General features: G+C 45.0%; 1 protein-coding gene across 1 annotated transcript in view; it reads right to left on the bottom strand.

Annotated features, from left to right (window-relative positions):
- Nucleotides 1–537: 537 nt before the first annotated feature.
- MOGAT1 (monoacylglycerol O-acyltransferase 1) overlaps nt 538–24,101 on the bottom strand; it is a 34,570-nt gene continuing 11,006 nt past the window's right edge. The window contains exons 2-6 of the mRNA XM_004576777.4: nt 17,237–17,415; nt 16,055–16,259; nt 11,840–12,014; nt 11,125–11,324; nt 538–786 (exon numbers count right to left, since the gene is read on the bottom strand). Coding sequence (XP_004576834.2) covers nt 632–786; nt 11,125–11,324; nt 11,840–12,014; nt 16,055–16,259; nt 17,237–17,415 — 914 coding nt within the window. The 3' untranslated portion in view covers nt 538–631. The remainder of the gene's footprint in view (nt 787–11,124; nt 11,325–11,839; nt 12,015–16,054; nt 16,260–17,236; nt 17,416–24,101) is intronic.

Here is a 24,101-nt window from a genome sequence, read left to right as displayed (position 1 = left end):
GCATCGCTAAGCACGGAGAGAGATGAAGAGACAGGCTTTGGCTCACATGGATTTCCACGTGACGGGCTCATTCTGCTTCCAAGATGACACAAACACTCTACACGATTGTATAAAACTGCGTTGGTTGACATGAGCGAAAGGGCTGAATTATTCCTTCTGTTGCACCTGGTCCAAACAAACCAAAAGAGTCCCCTCACTCTAGCTCTATGTGGCAAATTATTTTACAGCCCATTCTGCATGTCCCAGCTGTGCTAAACCACAGCTGTCACACTGGATGAAAACATTATGTATAATGATTCCTACGCCTAGTGAAAGGATCTAATAACTTTTTGAAGATGTCATATTTTTTTTGACATCTGGTGAGTAAATCTGAACCTGTTTATAACCTAGAAAATGATCTGTACCTTATAAACAAGGGATATTATTAAAAGTTCTACAGTTATGTCCATTCTTACCCTACATTCACTTACTACATTTTTTATTTTCTGAGAAAACAACATCTGTCACCATAAATAATACTTTCCGGGTACAAATTTGATTTCGTAAGTCAAAAGAGAAAAACTTATTTAAAATGGTTTTGCTGTCACTGCGATGTTCCCTCGTCCTCCTTTGCGCCTTGAGAAAATGGCAATCATTTGAAAACCAGAGTTTCATGCTCTGGGATGCCGTACTTTGCTTTGTGCTCGTCGAACAGTTTTCGTAGTTCCTCCATGTAGGTCTGATGCAGCTGCTCGATCTGCTCCGAGGTCGGGTGCGGAGTCTGAGCAACAGGGATTGGGCGGCCAACTGGAAAAACAGAGAGCCGTCAGGCAGGGGAGGAGCGCGCCGCCGGCTTCCGCCAATGACCGGCTGTCAATCACAATCCTTCCAGCCTACTGACTCCCAGTCCTTTTGCTCGCTTCACTGGCCGCCTGCGGCGGTCACCCCATCCCTCTTCTTAACGAATGAGGAGCTTGCCTTCTCAGCAGATACTGCCGTGTGATACCCTGGCGGTTTTGCCTTGGAGTCAAAGGAGTTCCTGAGCTGACTGGGGCTGCGAGCCGAGAGCGCACCGCTCCGTGGCCACGTCCCTGGCACGCTGTTCCTGGCACAGCGCCCTCGTTAGGACCAGCTGAATCTGTGAGCCACGGGCATCCCTCCTCTCCTCGCTGTCCTGAACCGTGAATGCACTGACAGGTTTTGCAATGAGGTATCTGTATTGGAGAATGCCCAATTACAACGATTCTTTGTGATAATCTGTAAGTCTCACTTGAAAAACGAAGAAGTCATGCAATGTTCATTGACCTTTTTCATAAAATATAAACACGTGAAGATGAGCACATGCTTGTCTAAACTGCATTAAGGGGGAAAAGTGGAATAACTTGGCATGATCTTATGTGCAATAAATATTTATATTTATAGGTACATAGAGTCTGTTGTATAAAAAATATTGAAAGAGAAATAGTTTTAGCTAAAGAAGGAGGTGAAGATGGGGAATCCATCACTTTCTCTCTGTTTTATCTGTATTTTCTACAAAGAAGAAAGCATTTGTAGGAGACACATTACCAATACAGTAATTTATTAAAAATAAATCTGGCAAGTTTACATATTTTAAGAGATGTTTATGCAATAAACAGTATTTCACTGTCTCAGCTTTTTAAGAGAACACAAAACCATGTAAGGTGGGTCCAGCATGACAGCATAGTAGCTAAAGTCCTTGCTTTGTATCCCCGGCATCCCATATGGGCGCTGGTGCTAATCCCAGCGCCCCCACTTGCTATCCAGCTCCCTGCCTGTGGCCTGGGAAAGCAGTCAAGGATGGTCCAAAGCCCAGGGATCCTGCACCTGCGTGGGAGACCTGGAAGAAGCTCCTGGCTCCTGGCTTTGCATCAGCCTAGCTCCGGCCATTGAAGCCACTTGGGTAGTGAATCAGTGGACATAAGCTCTGTCTCTCCCTTTCTCTGTATATCTGCTTTTCCAATAAAAATAAATACATTTAACAACAAAATAAAAACAAAACCTCAAGACTTTGGCGCGTGCCCTCACGGCACCCCCTGCTGGTGGTCTTGTTATATTACAGATTCCCCCTCCGACCACCACCCAGCAAAACTGCTTCTTCTGACCTTTGAGCCTCTGGGATAGGACAAGGTAATGACTGGAACTCGCTGTACACGGGACTTCCTATGTCCGTCCCTGATACTACTGTGTGGTACCTACCAGCCCCACATCAATTAGAGAAGGCCTTCACAGAAAGCAGAACAAACGTTAAGTCATAAAGAAGGAAGGAAATATTGAATCACACCAGTACGGAGGGCGAGGAGGTGCGGAGGAGTGAGCAGTGCGTGGACTCTCACGCACCTCTTTACTGTAGCATGGGGATTCTCAAATTGCTAATTATTCAACCGGATGCTTTTCTTTGGTAGCCTGGATGGCATTTTATACACGGGAGTCACCAGGCCTTTTAAACTCAACATGAAGAACTAGAAACGTGACCATGCGACTGTGAGTTGTTGGTCAGACATAAGGCACTCAGGCGCTTATGCAGCGACGAAGTATAGTGCGCACTCAGCGGCAGGTGCACTGGTCAGGTAGCCCTCTTTCTGGCCTTAATTTTCACATGTATGTGATAAAAGGTTAGAACTCCAAATCCATGGTGTTACATAAGTAGTTTCTGCTTTCTCAGGGAGAATATTCCGCTGAACCAGGTCTGTGTAAGCACTCAGGGTGAGGCTGGACTGAAACAGAGACACGAATCTAAGCTCAGAGTGTGCTGTCTCCAGAGTCCTCAGGAAGCATTGCATCTCCTTCCTGGGAGGCGCCCTGGACTCCCTGCCTGGTCTCTTATTGCTAGCAGCTTTCTTACATCTCAGATGGTTCTGTAGAGTGCTCAGACCTGGCACTTAGGTGCTAAAGGCGTCAGGTGCTGAAATTCCATGGTTACAACTGAGTCTGCACCCTGAGGTGAGTAGAGGGGAGGCCTTGGAGAAGTCATCCGGATGGGATCCAGTCATTAGCATGGAGCTTTGGAATTCAGGACACTCCATAAGCAGAGGGGAGAGAAACGTAGACATGTGTGATCCCTCATCCTGAACGCACTTCTACTAGAGAACTCAGGGAAGCCTACCTTGAAGAAGTAAGGTTCTCAGCAATGGACAACAAGCTCCAGCTGTAAGCTCAGGTCTGATACAGCCATCGAGAGGCTACACTGCACATAGATTTGATATGACACGCTTATTTATGGAGGGTCCACTAGATGTCATTAAACTGAATCTTTGCAACCCTCTAACAAAGCAGCCACACTGTCTTTTAAACATTGGGAATATTGGGCCACAGAAAAGCGAAGGAGTAAGTCAAGAGAAAATGTTGTGAAGCTGAAGAGCAAGTGTCAGAAATGTCAAACTGAGCCTGAGGCGACAATTCAATGGCTAAATCTCCACCTTGCAAGAACCTGGGATCCCATATAGGCACCAGTTCATGTCCTGACTGCTCCATTTCCAATCCAGCTCCCTGCTTGTGGCCTGGGAAGGCAGCAGAAGATGGCCCAAGTCCTTGGGCCTTGCACTCGCATGAGACACACAGAACCAACTCCTGGCTTCTGGCTTTGGATTGGCTCAGCAGTGGCCAGTGTGGCCATTTGGGAAACGAACCAGTAGATGGAAGATCTTTCTCTCATTTCTCATTCTCTTTAAATCAACCTTTCTTTTTTTTTATATAAAGGTTTATTAATTTTATTACAAAGTCAGATATACAGAGAGGAGAAGAGACAGAGAGGAAGATCCTCCATCCGATGACTCACCCCCCAAGTGAGCCGCAACGGTCGGTGCGCGCCGATCCGAAGCCGGGAACCAGGAACCTCCTCCGGGTCTCCTACGCGGGTGCAGTGTCCCAAATCCTTGGGCCGTCCTGGACTGCTTTCCCAGACCACAAGCAGGGAGCTGGATGGGAAGTGGAGCTGCTGGGACTAGAACCGACGCCCACCTGGGATCCCGGGGCTCCCAAGGCGAGGACTCTAGCAACTAGGCCACGCCGCCGGGCCTGTAAATCGGCCTTTCTGATAAATAAATAATTTTTTAAACGAAAGAAATGGGAAAGTTGGGAAATGGGTTTTGAACAAAAGCTGTGAGCTGAGGATGCTGAGGCAACCACATTCCTCCTGCTGCACCAACAGAGGAGGGTCCGATCAGCACTGTGGTCCCTCTCCTTTCCAATCCCAGGCCTCCCGCAGCCTAGGCCAGTCCAATCTCAGGCTTCCCTCAGCCTAGCCCCGAGCCCTCAGTTCACACCATAGACCAGTGTGTTATAAGCTCCATCGTATTCCAGCTGTACCCATCACTAAAATTCAAGTTTCTCATTCATTCAGCCAGGCTAGCAGCATCCCTGCCCCACCTACTTCCAGTGCTTCCAGGATGAGGCAAAAAGAGCCATCTGAAATTGTTCTGTACCTACTTACTGCAAATCAGAAGTAGTTGAAAGGTCCTGGACCCTTCAAACTGCTGCAAAAATACTCATTTTAGAACACAAAGGGGAAAAAGGCAGCTGCATAACACTGCCTTTGTAAAATGCCTTGCCCTGGAAAAAATCAGCCAGCACCCACTTGCAGCACAGTCAGGAGTCAGAGCCTTTGTTTATGCTTTGCTGCTTTTTATAGCTGCTGTGCTCCACTGGTCTATTTTTGCACTCTACCCAAAAGTTCCAGATCAGTGCCTTACATAGCAGTCACCCCGGTTTAGAGTGCTGGGCTATTGTTACTTGAGATGAGGGAAGAGCTGCTTCCATGAGCCCTGGGATACCTGGAAAGAGAGGGCTTGGAAACGGGTATTCATTTCTTTTCATGGAGGCAAAGAGTAGACCTTTCAGAATAAAAATGTCTCTGCTGTCTAACTCTGCAGTGCCAGAGACCACGGCTTCTCCGCTCTGATGGTCTCACGCAGATCCTTCATTCTCAGGATTTCTCACACACAGCAGCATGTGGCCGCGCGAGTTGGTGGAGAGCAGACCCACTGGACCCAGATGAAACCCAAGGGAAGACTCAAAAGATACCCAGGGTTCCACGTGCGTGTGTGTTGCACCTGTATGCCATATAGAATTACACACGCACTCACTCATGAACATCCATGGAGTGCTGGTACCATGCGCTGAAGTGTTGCTTGCATCGAGCTGCCCCAAAACTGCCAACAGGTAGCAGGTTGAGCGTAAAGATGTCATAGAGGGTCAATCTGCAGTGCAAGAAGGGCATTCTGAATTCTCTCTCCTTCCGGAAACAGAATGTGGAACTCCTACATAAAAGACGCCCTCTCTATCCCAGGAGGAAACATTCTTAGCAGAGCCAGAAAAGGAGAGTCAAGCTGAGAGAAACCCCTTCAGCCCTTGAACTCACTAACCTTCCCTTACTCTCCCCACGGATTTGTTTTCCACACCTGCCTTTCCTTGTCTCACATGGCATATAAACTCTTAGGCCGGAGGCAGAGAGTGAGACAGCCACACAGAGACAAAGACAAACAGATTACCCATCCACTGGTTCACTCCCCCAAATCCCTCAACAGGTGGGACTGAGCCAGGCCGTGGAGGCTCCCTCCATGACCTGGGACAACCAGTGTGTTTTCCTGAGGCTCCTGAGTCCAGGCGATTGAAGTTTCAGGCCTCGCCAGAGACTTTGAGATTACAGAAGTAGAATTTTGTCTCCCCTACAACATCGTCCTAATTCCCTTAACATGATTAGTATTTCAAAATCTCTTCAATTTTACAATTAAAACTCCAATTAAGTCTCCCTTCTTTTTTCGTAATTTCCAAACATTCCTTAGTCTTCCCAACAGGAAAAAATGACTTAAAATATAATGGGCCTAGCGTGGTAGCCTAGCAGCTAAAGTCCTAGCCTTGCAAGTGCCAGAACCCCATATAGGCGCCAGTCCTGATCCCGGCAGCTCTACGTCCCATCCAGCTCCCTGCTTGTGGCCTGGGAAGGCAGTTGAGGACGGCCCAAAGCTTTGGGACCCTGCTCCCATGTGGGAGACCTGGAAGAAGCTCCTGGCTTTGGATTGGCGCAGCTCCAGCCACTGTGCCTGCTTGGGATGTGAATCATTGGACGGATCTTTCTCTCTGTCTCTCCCTTTCTTGGTTTATCTGCTTTTCCAATAAAAATAAATAAATCTTAAATATATATATAATGGACAACTTTGGTCTCTTATGGTTTAAAATCAGCTTTATCTAAATAAAATCAATCCCCTTTCCCTCCTTTTTAAATTTCAGAGGCATCAGGAGAGCCGGCTTGATGTGCTTAGCAGTCGAGCTGTCCCTGGGATCCCATACTCCACCTTAGAGTGCCTGGGTTCCAGTCTCAGTTCCGGTCTCCATCCTGACTTCCTCCCCGTGAGCAGCAGGTGGAGGCATGGGCAGTCAGGTCCCTGGCTCCTGGGGGGCAGTTCCTCGCTCTCGGCTCTGTCTTGGTGCAGCCCCAGCTGCTACAGGCATTTGGGAGTGAACCGGTAGATGGGCATTTTTTTCTTATCTCACTCACTCTCACTCTTTCTCAAATTAAAAAAAAAATTTTTTTTTCAAAACTTCATATTTAGACAGAGCAAGGCAATGAGCATTTGCATGCCACTTCTAGGCTCATCAATCTCTAGCATTCTCTATATATGCACATACAGCATGTTCATTTCTTCTTTTTTTTTTTTTTCATTTATCAAGGCAGACTTACAGAGAGAAGAGACAAAGAGAGAGAGGGAGAGACAAAGAAAGAGAGGGAGAGACAAAGAGAAAGCGAGAGATCTTCCAGCCAATGGTTCATTCCCCAAATCGCTGCAACAGCTGGAGCCGAGCCAATCCACAGCCAGGAAACAGGCACCTCTCCCACATCCTCCACTCCTTTCCCACGCCGTACGTAAGCAGAGAGCTGTGTCTGAAACGGACCAATGGGATTGGAATCTGCACCTGTGTGGGATGCTGGCACTGCCAAGCGGAGGGTCAGTTTGTTGAGCCAGGATTAGTTTGCTAGCCCAGCATATCCATTATTAATCAAACTTCCGTAGAACCATTTTAAATTAAGTTATGCAATCAAAGATTCGATCAAGCGAATCATCCCTAACTATTTTCACATTGCCCAAGAACAGCATCCTGTGTGACGATACCATTGTGATACTAACTTCGACAGAGTATTATTGTGAACTCAATCCACACTGAAACTGGATCAGTTATCTCAATAATACCATTTATGTTTTTCCTCAGTCTACAATAGCAGTGTGTCTCTGAATACAACCTCATTTTTGTCTTTCATGACATTGTGGGTTGTGTTTAAAGAGTCCAGGCAGTTGTTTGGTACAATGTCCTCCAATCTGCATTTGCCTGCTTATGTCCCCATGATCTTATTCAGACTAACATTTTGGATGGGGACAAAGGCTCCCAGCCAGCTAGGCAGGAAGGCTCCGGCTCTGTGCTCTGACCCGCATCATCCCAGCACCAGGAACAGCAGGCTGTCCCAGGAATCAGGAAACTTAATCTTCAGAATAACATGACAGAAGATAAAACAATTACACTTAGCTTCTCCTTTGTGGTTCATAAAGCTGAGGCTTAGGGAACATGAATGAAACATTAAAGCCACCCAGAGGCCACAAACCCCAGGAGTTCCTTCCGTACATCCTTTTTAACATGAGTACAAGTCTGCCCAAAGTTTCCCGGCAGACTTACTACGGAAAAGATCTTGTAATGGCACTGGTTTTTTTGTTTGTTAGTTTTATATTTTTCAGTTGTTATCAGAATAAAAGTGAAGCAAACACATTCAGATCAGCAGACAGGCTTGACTAGTTCTGATAGGTCCGAGCCCTCTTTCACATGCAAATACACCTGATAAGGTTAGCTGGGCATCCAGACTTTAACTAACCTAGCAGCGGGAAATGCCATATCCATGGTAACATACCAACGAATAAAGCACACTAGGAAAACTGCAGTTAGAAAGACACCCGCTTGCAACCATGACCCTAATCACTGATTCCGGCCAGTTATCAATGGATAACTAAACATGACTGAAACAGCCATGGTGTAACATGCCAGAACATTCCGTACTCCTCACCAGTTCTCATCATCTCAGAGAGACAGAGAGGGGATGAAGAACTAGTCCAGCTTAAAGAAGGCAAATGGGGGCCCTGCGGCGTGACCTAGCTGCTAAAGTCCTTGCCTTGAACGCCCCAGGATCCCATATGGGTGCTGGTTCTAATCCCAGCGGCTCCACTTCCCATCCAGCTCCCTGCTTGTGGCCTGGGAAAGCAGTCCAGGACAGCCCAGTGCACTGGGACCCTGCACCCATGTGGGAGACCCGGAGGAGGTTCCTGGTTCCCAGCTTCGGATTGGCACGTACCGGCCGTTGCGGCTCACTTGGGGAGTGAATCATCGGACGGAAGATCTTCCTCTCTGTCTCTCCTCCTCTCTGTATATCTGACTTTGTAATAAAATGAATAAATCTTAAAATAGATAAATAAATAAATAAATAAATAAGTAAGTAAATAAATAAATCTTTTTAAAAAACCCAGCAACAACAATGAAACACTACTGTGACAGTCAAATGTGAACATAAACTATAGCCTTTTTTTTTACTTTATTTTTACTTCTTGGAGAATCAGAGATGGAAAGAATTAGAAGATACAGAGAGTGCCTATCTGTTGGTTCATCCCCCAAATGTCAGAAACAGCGGGGCCAGGGCCAAACCCACAACCAGGAGAACTCGGCGTTTGCCTCCCACCTGGAGGCCAGGGGTTAAGCACCTGCTGCCTCCCAGGCCATGACTAGAAGGAAGCTGGCCTTCCAGGTGAAGCTGGGACTTGATCCCAGGCTCTCTCGATACAGGATGTGGACACCCCGGCTGGTTTCTTCTCTGCTACATCACAGTCAGTCAGTGTTAATTCTCCTTAACGGTACTGACATGGCAGAAGGAAACACCTCTTAAGATATATACAAAAGTATACTTTCGTATTACAAAAGTATACTTTTTTGTATACTTATATACAAAAGTAATCAGAAGCCAAAGGCCATCATGTGTACACTCACTGAACACTTCTGAGATGACATAGAAGTGTATTTATTACACACACACACAGAGGAGAGGGGGACCAAGAGAGGGAGAGAGAGGGAGATGGAGGGAGGGAAGGACAGATGGAGGGATGGACAGAGATAAAGAACAAGAGAACAAGAGAGAAGAGGAAAAAGCTGTCACAAAAACATAGCAAATGTTGGGTCTAGAAAAGTGGTGTGCAGACATGCATGTGACAATCGTGGTTGAGTTCATTGTTGAAGCGTGAGGGAAACAGCAGACGCACTGTAGACCCTGGGCTGCTGTGAATGCTGAGTGACCGCTGAAGTGGTAACTTAAGGGGAACCAGACCAATGCTGTGGGTGACTTCAACGAAGTCGTAGTTAAGGAGAAGGAGGGCAGAGGGGCTGCCAAATAACCCGCTATTCTGGAAGGTGCCGAGTCCTTCCTAGGGCGGGGCAGGGGGAACTCAAAGCCATCAAAGAACTTGAGGTTTCAAGTGCTTAGGTTTAAAAGAGAAATGGACAGAGCTCAGAACAGTGTTTCAGTATCACTTGTGGTTTGTTCTCTTGTGACATCTGACGGCTACATAGCTTTACTTTGTTGTATAGCTGTGAATATTCTGGCCTCATGTGATTTCAAGTAAACAAAAACCCTTAAGTACACATCATCTTGCTTCACAAATGGGGCTGGGCAAGCGCATGTGACTCCTACGGCTAGACCAACCCTAAGATCATGACAGCTGCGTCTCAGGAATGCACATGCGTAAACTTGACTTTTAAGGGTTACAAATGATACTGGGACACACACTAGGATCTGCCTTAGTTGCCTGTGGTGGAAGTGTAATTAGAGAAATCCCCCTTCATTCTGAGTCTTTTTAAGAGAAACATTGGAAAGGCAGTGATGAAAACAGTCTTTAAATTGTTCCAGTTACACAGACTCAATAATTCCATCTGACCTTACCATTTTACTATTTTGTCAGCGGAGCTAACTCTGCATCTATTCAATGGCAAATGACTTGATTGCCCAAAACAAAACAAAAACCCCTTAACTCAATCAGGTGATAACTGTAATCATTAAATGCTATAAAATATACTTGCATTCAACAATTATAAGCTATTTCATGACAGTACTTACCTGAACTTTCAGTTCCAGAATAACTCACATTCCTTTATACTGTCCCCCCTCAAATTCAACAATATAAATTTGCACCTAAGATACCAAAAGTTATTAAGTAACACTCTGTCAAGGGAATGTAGCTAGTTAATTTTGAAAAATACAACTGAAAACTAAGTATCAATATTCTTGCTGTACTAACTAATATACAGGCTTCAAATATTCCATGTAAGTTAGATACAACATTAAAAATATAGCATTTGATTGTGTGTGAAATGCAAAGCTCTTAAAAACCGATAGTAGTAAAATCCTGTCCTAAGGAAAGGGCCCTTAAAGTGTTTTGGACTACACTAAACCTTCACTTAATAAGTACACATGGAAAAAATGACTTCCAGCTCCGTGTAAAGTACACAGTTACGGTTATTCTGCTGCAGCTCCACATTTCCTCATTTTTAGCTGACTCTTTACAATCTGCGAAGACAATTATTCCCTCCTCTGTCCTTTTATCAACATGAGGTTCACCCAACTCTCCGCATCTCAATCTTCCGAACATGCAACTTTTTAAAATATTAGATATCACAATGTGCACTAATATAGCAAGTTGCAACAACAACAAAAAAATGCTTTTGCTATAGAAACTGCTGCCTACATGAACTGGCCATGATGAAGACATCTACTGTGGAGAAGTTTTCATGTGTTAGTACACTCCACAGTAACCTGTTCCTCAAGAAATTACTATGCATGCTCTCATTTTATGGCACAAAGAAATATTCATCATAGAAACACTATTGGATTGTACCTGTAATTCAATAGCAGTGTTCCAGAAAGTAATCAATTGCTATTCAAATGGAAAATAGTTATTATTTCATAAATAAAAGGCATGCTGTAAATGAAGCTCAAATAGCATCAACAGGATTATCATTTGCAAGCCACTTCTCCTGTATGATCTCCTCAGTCAACAGCGATCAACATTGTTAAGGTAACGGTTTTTATCCATTTTATGTACATACCAACAGTGTTGATGGGCTTCCTATAGGGTATTATACCAAAGCTGTACTGAAAAACTCCTCTGGCGTGAAACAGTGGCAAAGCAAACCCCATGATCTTCTGCAGTCTCTCCTGAACAGTTCGAAGCCATGAGCCTTCGGGGTTGCTAACTTGTTTAAACAGTTCATTTTCACCAAAGGAAAACACAGGGACCAAATAGGCCCTACAAGTAACAAAGGTGAAGAACAGGAATTTTAAATGAAAAGGATTGAAATAATTTATTCTGCCCAACTGACATTTGCAATAAATTCTTTTTAAAAAAATCCCAAATTCCCGTATTGCTAACTTCATGCTCCGCACATTGAAACTGCATTATAATTGAAATCCTTTGGGCAAGGAATCTCAGGCAGCAAGGAACTGGTGGCAGTTTATTCTGCAGATCCTAGGAAGCATTCAACTATAGGTTTGGTCATCGCTCATTTGGTTGGAAATCAACATCGCATATATAAGATTTTGTTTCTCACTGCTGTATATTGGCCTCTTGAAGTTAAATATAACTGCTGGGTGTTGTGGCATTGAGCTCCATTTGTAGGGAATTCCATTCCCTGGGAATGCCCACTCCTATTTTTATTATAAGATCTGTCTATAGGGCTAGAAAATTTGTGTTATTTCTTTTTGTTCATTTAATAATGTTTTCATTTTCCCAACCCAGTCACTCCAAAATGAAAATACACCTACCCGTGGGTCAAAGCAATTTTAATGAAGCCTTTCCGTTGGCGAATGAACAGCGTGAATTTCCCAGGGTGGGCATCCAGCGACTCTTCGGCTCCCCCGAGGACGATCACTGATATGTTCCCACCTCCCTGCCTGCTCAGCACGTAGGACACACTTCTCTTGGAAACAGACACTGGTCCTTCATGAACAGAACAATGTAACTGACCATCTTCCTTTAAACATTAAAACATGAATTACAATATTCTACAATAACAATGAAAATTTCACAAAATTCTCTATACTTCTCACGTTTGGAGAACTTTGCAAGTTTACAGTTTTTGCACAGCCAAACCTTCCTTATTAAGAACTGACATTTTGGTGGGTAATGTGTTAGGTGTTTAAAACATTGCTTCATCTTAACTAGTCTACCACTCATTAGTTGGTTTTGCACTGCTGAGCATTAAGATTCCACTCACGTTGCACAGGAAGTAAATGGTTCATATTGCCCAGCACGGGGTTGTTCTGCACAGCGTCTACACAGCTGCAGGTGGTGGGCATGAGCATTATCCTGGCAGAGCCTTGGTAGAACCACAAATATGTCCTCCGAGAAGCTTCAGGATGCTTCGAACACGTAACAGCATGTTTTCAGAGGTCCCATGTGGGTTTTTGTTGACCACATCAGGATTTATAATGGTCTCAAAAACTCAGACACTTGATAAATAACATAGATCATTTGCCAGATTTCCTCACAGTTCCAAGATGTATCATCTGAGTTTGACGAATTATCCGTTTTAAATAGTCACATTCTTGGTCAGTTTGTATATCAGACTTTTGCATGTGAAAACAGCTCTAAAGACTCTGCACAGAATTTCTATCAAGTATAGACTCTTGGAGGAAGAACACAGAACAAAGACAAAAATAGAAAAAACAAATGGCCAGCATTTTGCTGATAATTGCCTTTCTTTTTTTTTTTAAAAAGATTTATTCATTTTTATTACAGCCAGATATACACAGAGGAGGAGAGACAGAGACAGAGTGAATCCGATGATTCACTCCCCAAGTGAGCCGCAATGGGCCGATGCTGCGCCGATCCGAAGCCAGGAACCTGGAACCTGGAACCTCTTCTGGGTCTCCCACACGGGTGCAGGGTCCCAGTGCATTGGGCCGTCCTCAACTGCTTTCCCAGGCCACAAGCAGGGAGCTGGATGGGAAGTGGAGCTGCCGGGATTAGAACCGGCGCCCATATGGGATCCTGGGGCTTTCAAGGTGAGGACTTTAGCCGCTAGGCCACGCCGCTGGGCCCGATAATTGCCTTTCAACATCTTGCATGTTTCCTCCCATTCTGACGTCTGTCCAGTTGTTTAAAGTCGTAACAGAATGTGTTAGGCTTTATACAGCACAGCACGTTTCCTCTTTCAAAGGAAATGGCATGTGAATTTTACGACATGTTGTTATCATTGTGGAATCATAGCATGATTCAGGATTCTAAATGACCGACTACTCTCCTAGGACCAGGCAGAGGGCGCTGCACTCTGGGAGCCTGAGCTGGCCTGGTCTGAACTTTATCGATTTAAGGCATGCTGTTCTGCTCTGCATGTCTTGGGTGGGAGCTGAGAGGCACCATCTCTGCCCCTGGTTTCCAGACGCATCTTCTCCAAGCTTGCGTCTGGCCACTTCGCCCCTGGACACTGCAATTTCACCTTCCTCATCTTGTCTTCTAACCTGATATGTGCCAAAGACCCAACTGTCACCAGTGTGTGCTGACTTCTTCCAGTTCCATCTCCTGGGAGATACTCCTCTTCAACTTTTGGGCCTACATTTTGAATGATCCTAAAGAACTTCTACCTTGACAGACCAAAGGTACCTCAAACTGCATGTCCCCAAGCACAGTGCGTCAAATTCTCCCTCAAAGTGGTGCCTTTCCTACATTACCTATCGAGGTAAACAAAGCCATCTCCTATCCAGTCACTCAAATCAGAAACATCGACGTCTACCAGATGTGTTCCCCCTCTTCGCCGCCATGCTGACCAGGCACTCATTCACTAATCCAGATGTATTTATTAAATAAGCACCTACTGGATGCCAGTTACTGCTCTAGAGGCTGATAAAAATGATGGTATTGCTGGGATCAGTGTGCCAGTTCAACAGGCTACCTAGTGGTGCCAGTGGCCCAGATGGGTGCTGGTTTGTGTCCCAGCTGCTCCAGTTCCAATTCAGCTTCCTGCTTGTGGCTTTGGAAAGTAGCCTTAAGGATGACTCCAGCCCTAGGGCGCCTGTACCCATGTGAGGGACCCAGAGGGAGCTCTTGGCTCCCAGCTTCAGATCAGCTGGGTTCTGGGCGTTGTGGCCATTTAAGGAGTGTATTGATGGATGGAAAGGTCTCTCTCTTTTCCTTTCTGTAAATCTAGCTTTCAAATAAATTTAAAATAAATAATAAATAAAATAATGACAGGGCCCAGAGCAGTAACCTAGTGGCTAAAGTCCTCACTTTGCAAGTGTCAGAACCTCATATGGGCGCCAGTTCTAATCCTGGTGGCCTCACTTCCCATCCAGCTCCCAGCTTGTTGCCTGGGAAAACAATCCGAGGACGGCCCAGCGCCTTGGGATACTGTATCTGCGTGGGAGACCTGGAACAAGCTCCTGGCTCCTGGCTTCGGATCAGCGCAGCACCAGCTGTTGTGGCCACTTGGGGAGTGAATCATCAGATGGACGATCTTCCTCTCTGTCTCTCCTCCTCTCTGAATACCTGACTTTGCAATAAAAATAAATATAATCTTTAAAAATAGGCTATAGCAAAGGGAAGGATTTAATGATGTGATAAGTCAGTGATGGTCGACAAGTTTCATCTGAAACGTCAGATATAGTAAATGGCAATGACCATGGAGACCGGTGCTGGGAGTCACTAAGTTTGTTAGGCCATGGAGAGGAGCTCACGTAAATCTCCTGTACCATGGATCTGATTCACCTGCTGTCAATTCTAATCCTCCAACTCACCTGTGGCAAAGACTTTTCTGTAAACATATTTCCACACTGTTTTGAAAATTTTAACATTTCTCTTTAGTTTTCCTCCTTTTATCAAATCCAAATCCGACATATACAAACCAAGGAGGACGCTTCCCTCCGACACTTTGGTAGTTTGAGGAAGCTAGTGCGCCCTCTAGAGGCCACATGCAGGACCTTTTGGGCATTCGGGATGTAAATTGTTGCCTCTAGTACACCCTCTAATACAGACTGCCAGGAGTTGCTTGTGAGCTAATAAACAGAACTTGAATGCCCAGCTGTGGACCCTGGCCCCTTGCTACTCAGTGGTTTTTCTGCCAGACACATAATTATAACAGTGACCTGAGTGATGAATAGGAACTAATGAAAATCTAAAAAATTATGGACAACTCTGTCCCCAAATGTCATTTACTGATCCTGAAATTAAAATGTTTCATAAACAGAACATTCACTTCTCTTTATATCCAAGAAATGCAAAACTGCAAAAATGGTAATAAATAACTCACAAAACCTTCATAAATGTAAGGTACTTCTTAGGTTACTGTATCATGATTAGCCAACAATACAATTTCCAATTGTAGTTGGAAAACCAAATACATTGAGCCTCTTCAGTTGAAAGCAGAACTATTAACAAAAGCTTAGACTTCTGTACACATTTACATAACATATTCACAGCATTTAATATTAATTTTATCCTCAGAATTGGTAGAATTACGGTTTAATTAACCAAAGAGTCTTCCTTTGGTTCAGAGTGACAGGGTAAAATGGACTGATTTCTCAATCAAGCTGTGTTTAATCTGGGAAGAATAAGTTCACTTAATATGCTCAGTTTATGCCACCACCAAGACACACGGGAGACACTTTCTATTCGCAAAAACATGTAGGGCACTGCTCTAGGAGTATGACTTATCTCTATTTGATCTGTGACTTTTTGTCATGCACCCAAGTAAACAAAATGCATGCATTAGTTCTTTCATTGCATTTCATTGCATTACTAAATGTCAGGCACCATGCCAGATACCTGATATGGAACAGGAGAAAAAGGCACAGTCTATGCGATGCTGACCTCACAGTGTCTGTGATGTTCGCACTTCCAGGACCCTGTGCAGGGCCAGCAGGGACAGAGGCACAGGATGCATATTCCTGTAAGACACTGTGTGCCCAGCTGGGCATGGGAGGGAAAGTTCTGCGTGCTTGCGCCACCCCAGAGCTTGAAGAAAGTGACCTGCCCTCACTTACCACAACTCATCAGATATTCCCGGAAGAGAGGGCACCGGAACCAAAATGGGAGCACGTGAAGATATGCGGTAAAGCCGGGGAACAGCTCCTTGAACTCCGAGTAATTTGTACAAAAATTTCCAAAGGCTCCAACCACAAGAACTCCGTGGGGGTGAAAGCCAAATATATAGTTGCGACTTGGATCCAAACCCTGAGTTTTGATGAGCTGGGGCACATTCATGTTGAGATAAAAAATAAATTAAATATCCCCTGATTAGGTTCCAACGAGAAACAAAAGGATTCATGATGAGTCAGGAAATAGAGCATGATTTATTTCAATTCTCTGCACTGGAGCTATTTCCCAATTTCTAAGCCCAGATTCCTTCATATACAGTCTTCTATATTTTATCAATTTAGCTTAGAGTTTATTTAGCAATTCAGGCCAAACTTCAGGCTGCCTTCTCCCTGTGCTGTTACAAACAGCATCTGACGCAGCAGCGTTGGGAGGTGTGTCCTAATGAAAGGTAATCCAACCATGAAGGCAGGACGAACAGATGAAGGTCATTACTGTGCGAGTGGGTTCCCTACTGTTAAAGGATACATTTGGTCCCCTCTTCTGCTTATGCAATGGGATACTGCAGCAAGAAGGCCTTTGCTTGTTGCTGGCACATTGACATTGGATTATCCTGCCTCCAGCACTGTGACAAATTTCCTTTCTTTATAAATTAACCAGCCTCCGGGCCCGGCGGCGTGGCCTAGCGGCTAAGGAAAGCCCCGGGATCCCATATGGGTGCCGGTTCTAATCCCGGCAGCTCCACTTCCCATCCAGCTCCAAGCTTGTGGCCTGGGAAAGCAGTTGAGGACGGCCCAATGCATTGGGACACTGCACCCGTGTGGGAGACCTGGAAGAGGTTCCAGGTTCCCGGCATCGGATTGGCTCAGCACCGGCCGTTGAGGTCACTAGGGGAGTGAAACATCGGATGGAAGATCTTCCTCTCTGTCTCTCCTCCTCTGTGTATATCTGGCTGTAATAAAAATGAATAAATCTTTTAAAAAAATAAAAAAACAAATTAACCAGCCTCTGATACTCTGTTAGAATAGCAAAATCCAAACTGAGATACACCCAATGAATGGGACAAAATGTTGAAAACAAATACCCACTCTTTTCCCCCATTGAAAGCAATACAAAACAATTTTACTCACATGAATTGGAAAATAGTCCCTAAAGTACTTCCAAACAGTCCAACTTCTGACCCATTCGGTCCTTCTGCCTCCTTGCTCTGGGGTTTGCCAGTCAAAGTAAAGCCATGTCAAATAGGGGATGTAGAGGAACCAGTAGTTGTATATGATCAGTATTATGATGATTCCAACACACACCTGTGCTGTAACAAAGGGAATCAGGATCAGGCATTGGCCTTCAAGCAATGGCCTACAATCAGGGCATTTCATGCCCCGTTGCCTCAGTGCTGACGCAGCTCCCTTGATCATGGTCTTGGTGGAGCATCGGGAAATGGCTCAAGTGTTTTGGGCCCCTGCTAACCAGATGGAAGGCCCAGATGAAGCTCCTGGCTTTGACCCAGCCAAGCTCTGCCATGGCAGCCACCTATGAAACGACTGGTGGGTGAACGAGTCTGTTTCTCTCCCTCCCCGCTCCCCCTGACTCCCTGCCATCTCTGCTTCTGTAACTCAGATTTTTCAAGTAAATAAGTTAAAAAAAAAAAAAAGAAAGGGTTGGTGCATTAGAAGTGGTCAATGCACAAACTAACAATGACCCAGCTTCAAGGAGTGCCATTTAACTGTCCTACACGGCAGTCTCCAATCCAGCGCTCACTTCAGGCTGCGGATTTCATCCATTCTATATCAACTTTCTCAAGACTTTTCCCCAAAATCACCCATGGAGGTATAGAGTTTGATCTATTGCGTGAGACAGATGCATGGGCAGTAAGATGTTGCTGTGGTGCTGAAGTGGTTTGGTGTGGGGTCAGCAAGTGCCAGAATTTCATCTTAGAGGCAGGCAATTCGACTCTGAAATCTCCCTCATGAATGCATTCATGTTACCTTAGCAGAGAGTGGATCAGGTCTGGAAGAAGTGGATTTGTTTCTGAGAGCATCTTAGTATGAAAGGACTGACAGATCTCTCCCAGGTTCTGCATTCTCGTCCCCACCCGTGCCCTTGTGCACACAGCTGGTCTCCTTTGTACTTTTTCGCTATTCTGTGATGCAATCAGGGTGCCCTTGACAGGATGCCAGTGCCAGTGCCATGCTCTTCGGATCTGTCAGTCACATGATTCTGCTTCACTTGGGGTCTATCCACACGCGGGTATTTTTTACAACACAAAACAGACAACAGCAGAAACACATGTCAAGCTAAGAACATGTATTTGTATTACATTAGACGACACATTTCCTAGGACAGATTTAACCAAAATATGTCACTGAGCCTCGTCTGAGGCTTCACCTGCTGCTCTTCCCAGGTTGGGTTCAAAGACAACAGAGAGGATGAAAGATTAAGAAGTTCTGTGTCCTCCAGGCCACCGCGAGGTGTTTGGCTGCACCCTGGAAATGTCAAGAAAGTTTCTAGGAATGCAAAGCCAGGCAAAAAGAGTCCTCTATCCTCTGCCCTCATTTCTCCCAGAATTATCTCCCTTTGCGTCATCCATTTCCCTCTACAGAGACTTGAGTAACACTGCATTGCCCTGGGTTAGCTTTATTTTACTCTTTATAAGACTTTACTTAGTAAATATTTATTTTATACGAAACAAATGAGGATACTTCAAAAGTTCAGGGAAAAGTAGCTAAAGATAAATATATTTAGCTAGGGTTTTTAAGTCCACACACAGTTTTTTCATAAGATGTATTATCCTTTTTTAAAAAATATATATTTATTTTATTTTTATTGGAAAGTCAGATACTGAGAGGAGAGACAGAGAAGAAGATCTTCCTTCTGCTGATTCACTCCCTAAGTGACCACAACGGCCAGAGCCGAGGCGATCCGAAGCCAGGAGCCAGAGCTTCTTCTGGGTTTCCCACAAGAGTGTAGGGTCCCAAGGCTTTGGGCCGTCCTCGACTGCTTTCCCGGGCCATAAGCAGGGAGCTGGATGGGAAGCGGGGCTGCTAGGATTAGAATCAGTGCTCATATGGGATCCCGGCATGTGCAAGGCAAAGACTTTAGCCACTAGGCTACTGCTCTGGGCCAGATGTATTTTCCATGAATTTTTTGAAGGTCCTTCCTACCTTGATGTTATTTTGCACTCAAAGCTAGATCAGGGGGTTTGGTCTAACAGTTAAGATGCCAGGTAAGAGGTTTGCATCCTATATGGGGAATGCATGAACCCAAGTGCCAGCTCTGGTTCCTGTGTGCAGCTTCTTGCTAATTCACACCCTAGAAACGGGTAATGATTCAACTAAGTGAGTTCTTGCCACCCGCAAGGGAAACTGGGATTGAGTTCCCAACGATGGGCCACATCCAACCACTGCAGGCATTGAGTGGGCCAGCAGATGGGAGCTTTCTTTCTCTTTCTGTCTCACAAACAAACAAACAAATAAATAAAATATTTTTTAGCTAAGTCAGGTGAGCTAAGGTGCAGCAGAAAGAGAAGGAACATTTACTGAATGTTACTTCACTTCTTCCTCTTATTTGAAGGATCTCATGAACTCCTCCCAATACTCACATACTGTTCTCATTGCGTATTCCCATACTGAGGCTCAGGAAGGTTGAGTGCCCAGGGAAGTTAAACCTGGGTCTTGGGGCTAGCACCGTGACAGAGCTAGTACAGCTGCTACCTGTGCTGCCAACATTCCATGTGTGCACTGGCTCAAGTCCTGGCTGTTCCACTACCGATCCGGCTCCCTGCTATTGCATCTGGAAAAGCAACAGAGGATGGCCCAAGTCCCTGGGCCCCTGCATCCACGTGAGAGACATGGAAGGAGCTGGAGACTCATGGCTTCAGATTGCCCAGCTCTGGCCATTGCAGTCATTTGGGGAGTGAACCAGAGGTTGAAGATCTCTCTCCCTCTCCCTTGTTATCTCCAGCTGTGCAGCTCTGCCTTTCAAACAAATAACTAATTAAAAAAAAATCCACCATTTTTTTGAAACTGAATCTGCTTAATTTGTAAGCCCATGTGCTTTTGTTCAAAAAGCCACATAGTCTCTAGCTCATGGTAGTTATACTGTAGGCTTATATGCATGGAACTACAAGTACACAGACGGTTCACAATCAGGCAAGTGGGAGGTTCTGTTTCCTTATTGCAAAGATGGAAAAGGCATGGCAATTTCAACTCAGTCACAGAGTGAGAAAATAACAGGTTCACAATCCAATGCTGCTCATTCCATACTCCACTCACTCAACAGTATGTACTGTAGTTGAATTCATAACTCGCTGTGTCCAGTACGTTTTTTTTTTTAAAGATTTATTTATTCACTCCCCAAGTGAGCTGCAATGGCCGGTGCGTGCCGATCCGAAGCCGGGAACCAGGAACCTCTTCCAGGTCTCCCACACGGGTGCAGGGTCACAAGACTTTGGGCTGTCCTCGACTGCTTTCCCAGGCTACAAGCAGGGAGCTGGATGGGAAGTGTAGCTGCCGGGATTAGAACTGGCGCCCATATGGGATCCTGGGGCGTTCAAGGCGAGGACTTTAGCCGCTAGGCCACGCCGCCGGGCCCGTCCAGTACGTTTTACATGGATCGTAGCGGAGATGTGGGTCTGGAATTGCACTGCCTACAGCGGAATATGTCACTGGCTGGGACAGACTCCAACACCTGCTCCGACATGTCTCACATCTCACCTCCTTTACTTGTGAAATGAGCTGACGACAGCACCTTTCTCCAAAGGCTGCTGAGAGGAGAAATGTTATTAGATCGCACACAGCTCGGTGCAGAGACCTTGTGATAATTTTCTTAACTATTATATATTTAGATTATGAAAAAGGTAGAAGTAGAGTATCAGCTATTCTCCTGCCGCTCAAGAAACACTATCAGACTTCTCTCCCGTCTCCCTCACCACAGTGAGCAGATTATGTTTCTATCATACGGTTGTCATATTTTTAAAATTCCAAATCATTATAAATTATTATTGCTTCATATTCACTGGTGGGTACTATAAATTAGACATTATTTTATAAGTGTCAGATGTAACAGCTGACCAACATCCCATTGGTTTTCAGTGCCGATTTAAACATTCTCTTTGTGTTGAATGTTTGGTCTTCTGACACACTTTTCTTTATAAAAATCATCTTGAAGAGTTTCCCCACATTCTGACTTGCTTCTACAGGACAATAACTGAATTACTGGATCACTAAACAGAAACATCTTTTGTTGCTTGATCACTCTGGTGCTTTGCTTTCCAAAAAAGTTGTTCTATTTTAAACTCCTACTGCACACGCCACTTGCATTTTTTAAGTTTCACATCCATAAACAGAACCAAAATAGATTTTTAATCCCTTAGTTCTAATTGGACTGAAAGAAGAAAACAACATAAGTTGGTGACTAGATAACTTCTGTTTTCTATTTTTACTTCCTTAAGCAATTCTAGGTAACTTGATTCTCTTAAACCAGAGGCCAGAGACATGAAAGAGACAAAACTCCACTCCAATACTGGTGGTGATGCCCAGAATTACAAACTTATTTGTTTCTAGCCTCACAAATCAAATTGAATTGAATCATATTAGATATAATTTTGGATTAAAAGCTACAGGTCAGTGCCCTATTGCTGATAACCTAGCTTTACTTAACTATTCCAATAAATTCTACTTTTTCTGCTTATTAAGAAAGTTGCCCTCTGACTCACTTTTTTTTTGAGCTAATATTCACATAACATAAAATTCTCCATTTGAATGAACAATCCAGTGGCACCTAATGTATTAATAATGTTTGCAACTACTGCCAGGTTGCATGTCCCTTACGCTTGGGACTAGAAGTGTTTGGGAGGTATTTTTTTGGAAGATTTTTTTTGGAATTTTAGAACATTTGCGTGTGCATATTGAAGTATCCTGGTAATGGGTCTTGAATTTAAACACAAAACATATCCTGCTCATTTATGTTTCATATCTACCTTGTATCCCAGGCTGAAGGTAATTTACACAAATTGTTCGGACCACCTGTATTTTGATTACAATCTGTCACAAGAGACTGGTTGTGCAGTTTCCATCTTGTGCTGTTACACCAGCAGTCCAGAAGTTATGGATTTGGGAGTATTTTGGATTTCAGATTTTCAGATTAGTATTGCTTAATGTGTACTTCAGTCTTGTTCCCAAACACTTGATTATTTCAAAATGAAAATCTGTACCCATTAAGCAAGTACTCCGCGTTGCCCTCTACCCTCTGCACCTGGCGTTCACCAAGCGGCATTGTGTCTTTGCTTTTCCTATTCTGGATATTTCTTTTATAGATGTCTGCTTAATATCAAGTTTTATAGTTCTCCTATATCAGAGCATGAATCAGCATTTAATCCTTTCTATGGCTAAAAAATATAGCCTTGTATGTGTATACCACAAGTTGCTTATTTATCCACCTATTGCTGGACATTGGATAGTTTCCACCTTCTGGCTACTGTGAAAAGTGCTGCAATGTTCCAGTCACTTCAACAGTACTAAAGTCCTAGACAAACAAAGCTCATCCAAACCAAGTGTACTGTCATGAAATTTAACATCACCTTAAAGGGACAAAATAACCCCCAGCTGCATTGTACCTAGGCAAGTGCTACACTGCTGGGAGACAAGCAGGTAATAGCTGGCAGGCATCCTGAACCTGGCTAATAACAAATTTGTGTTAACTATACCTGTGTGCCAGTGTAGTTGCCTATTTTATTTAAATTTTCAAAGATATGTATGGAACTGATGCCAGATATCAACAAAGAGGGTCTAGGGACCCACACCCAAGTGTGAGTGGGACCTGGACAGGAAGGCAAGACCCCAGGGTGGCACAACATACTGCTGGAGGACTGAACTTGGGGATACGCATGCTTGCAGATGTTGGGGGCTATGGATTGCTCAGGAAGTAGGTCTAGGGATACGTGGGAGGGAGCATACTGGGAGAGGATGTGACAGGTGAGGAATGACTTCTGGGGACTTCTGCCAATCAGACTACTGTACTAGCAGGTAAATGAGGGGGCTGAGACCTAGTGGTGTGGAGGAGGACAACCTAAGTAAATCTCAGGGCCAAACCAATACACCTGCCCACATAGAAATACTGAGTTGGGCTTTTTGGTATCAACCACCATGTACCTGTACACATGAAAGCTAGGGCTAGAGGGTCTGCCTGGCCTGCTCTGCCACACTATTTGCCAGGGTAGGGGTGGACCACGTCAAGCTGGGCCATGACACTAGCTCGCATGTGAGAGAGCCAGGTCCAGGAGCACGTTCTGTAGGGGGTTAAGGGCTCACCACTGTGGGACTGCCATACCAGGTGGTTTGCTTAAGGATTGGGAATGGTGATAAGCCTAGCTAGGCCTGACCATGGAACTCACCAACATTCATGGGTGTTGAGGTTGGGAAGAGGCCAGGCAGGTCCAGACTGCAGTACCCGCAGGTGCACCCAAAAATTGGGTATAGGGTGGGCTGGGCCACAGCATCCACCAGCACACACAAAGGCCAAACCTGGGGGCACAGTGTGCTGGGTAAGGGCCTAATACCCACTGGCATATGTGAGATCTGGGTCTGGGAGTGGGCCTGGTGGTGTAACTTGGGGAACTTCCCTGGTGGGCTGTAGCACACACTGGTGAGCATGAGTTTGCTGGGTGTTAGGCTGGGCAAGGCTGCTTCACTTGTCAGCAGGTGTGTGGGTTGGGGATGAACAGGGCAGGGCTAGGCCGAGTATAGCTCACTGGCATGCACAGGAGCCAGGATGGGGTGTGGGCCATGCTGGGCTAGACTAGGCTGTTATACTTAGTGGTTTTCATTTAAGCCAGGGGTGAGGGCAGTCTGGCTGGGCTAAGCTATAGCACTCACCGGTGAAAGTTGAGATTGGGGGTGGGCTAGGTTAGTTCAGCCTACAGCACCAATGGCAAAGGCCAAGACAAGCAATGGGCAATGCTGGACCGGGTCAGAGCAACCACTGGAATGCATGGGATCT

Source organism: Ochotona princeps, chromosome 5 (assembly GCF_030435755.1).
Source record: "Ochotona princeps isolate mOchPri1 chromosome 5, mOchPri1.hap1, whole genome shotgun sequence".
In the NCBI taxonomy this organism is placed as follows: domain Eukaryota; kingdom Metazoa; phylum Chordata; class Mammalia; order Lagomorpha; family Ochotonidae; genus Ochotona; species Ochotona princeps.
Note: the sequence above shows the minus strand (reverse complement) of the source record. Positions and strands in the feature narration are given on the sequence as shown.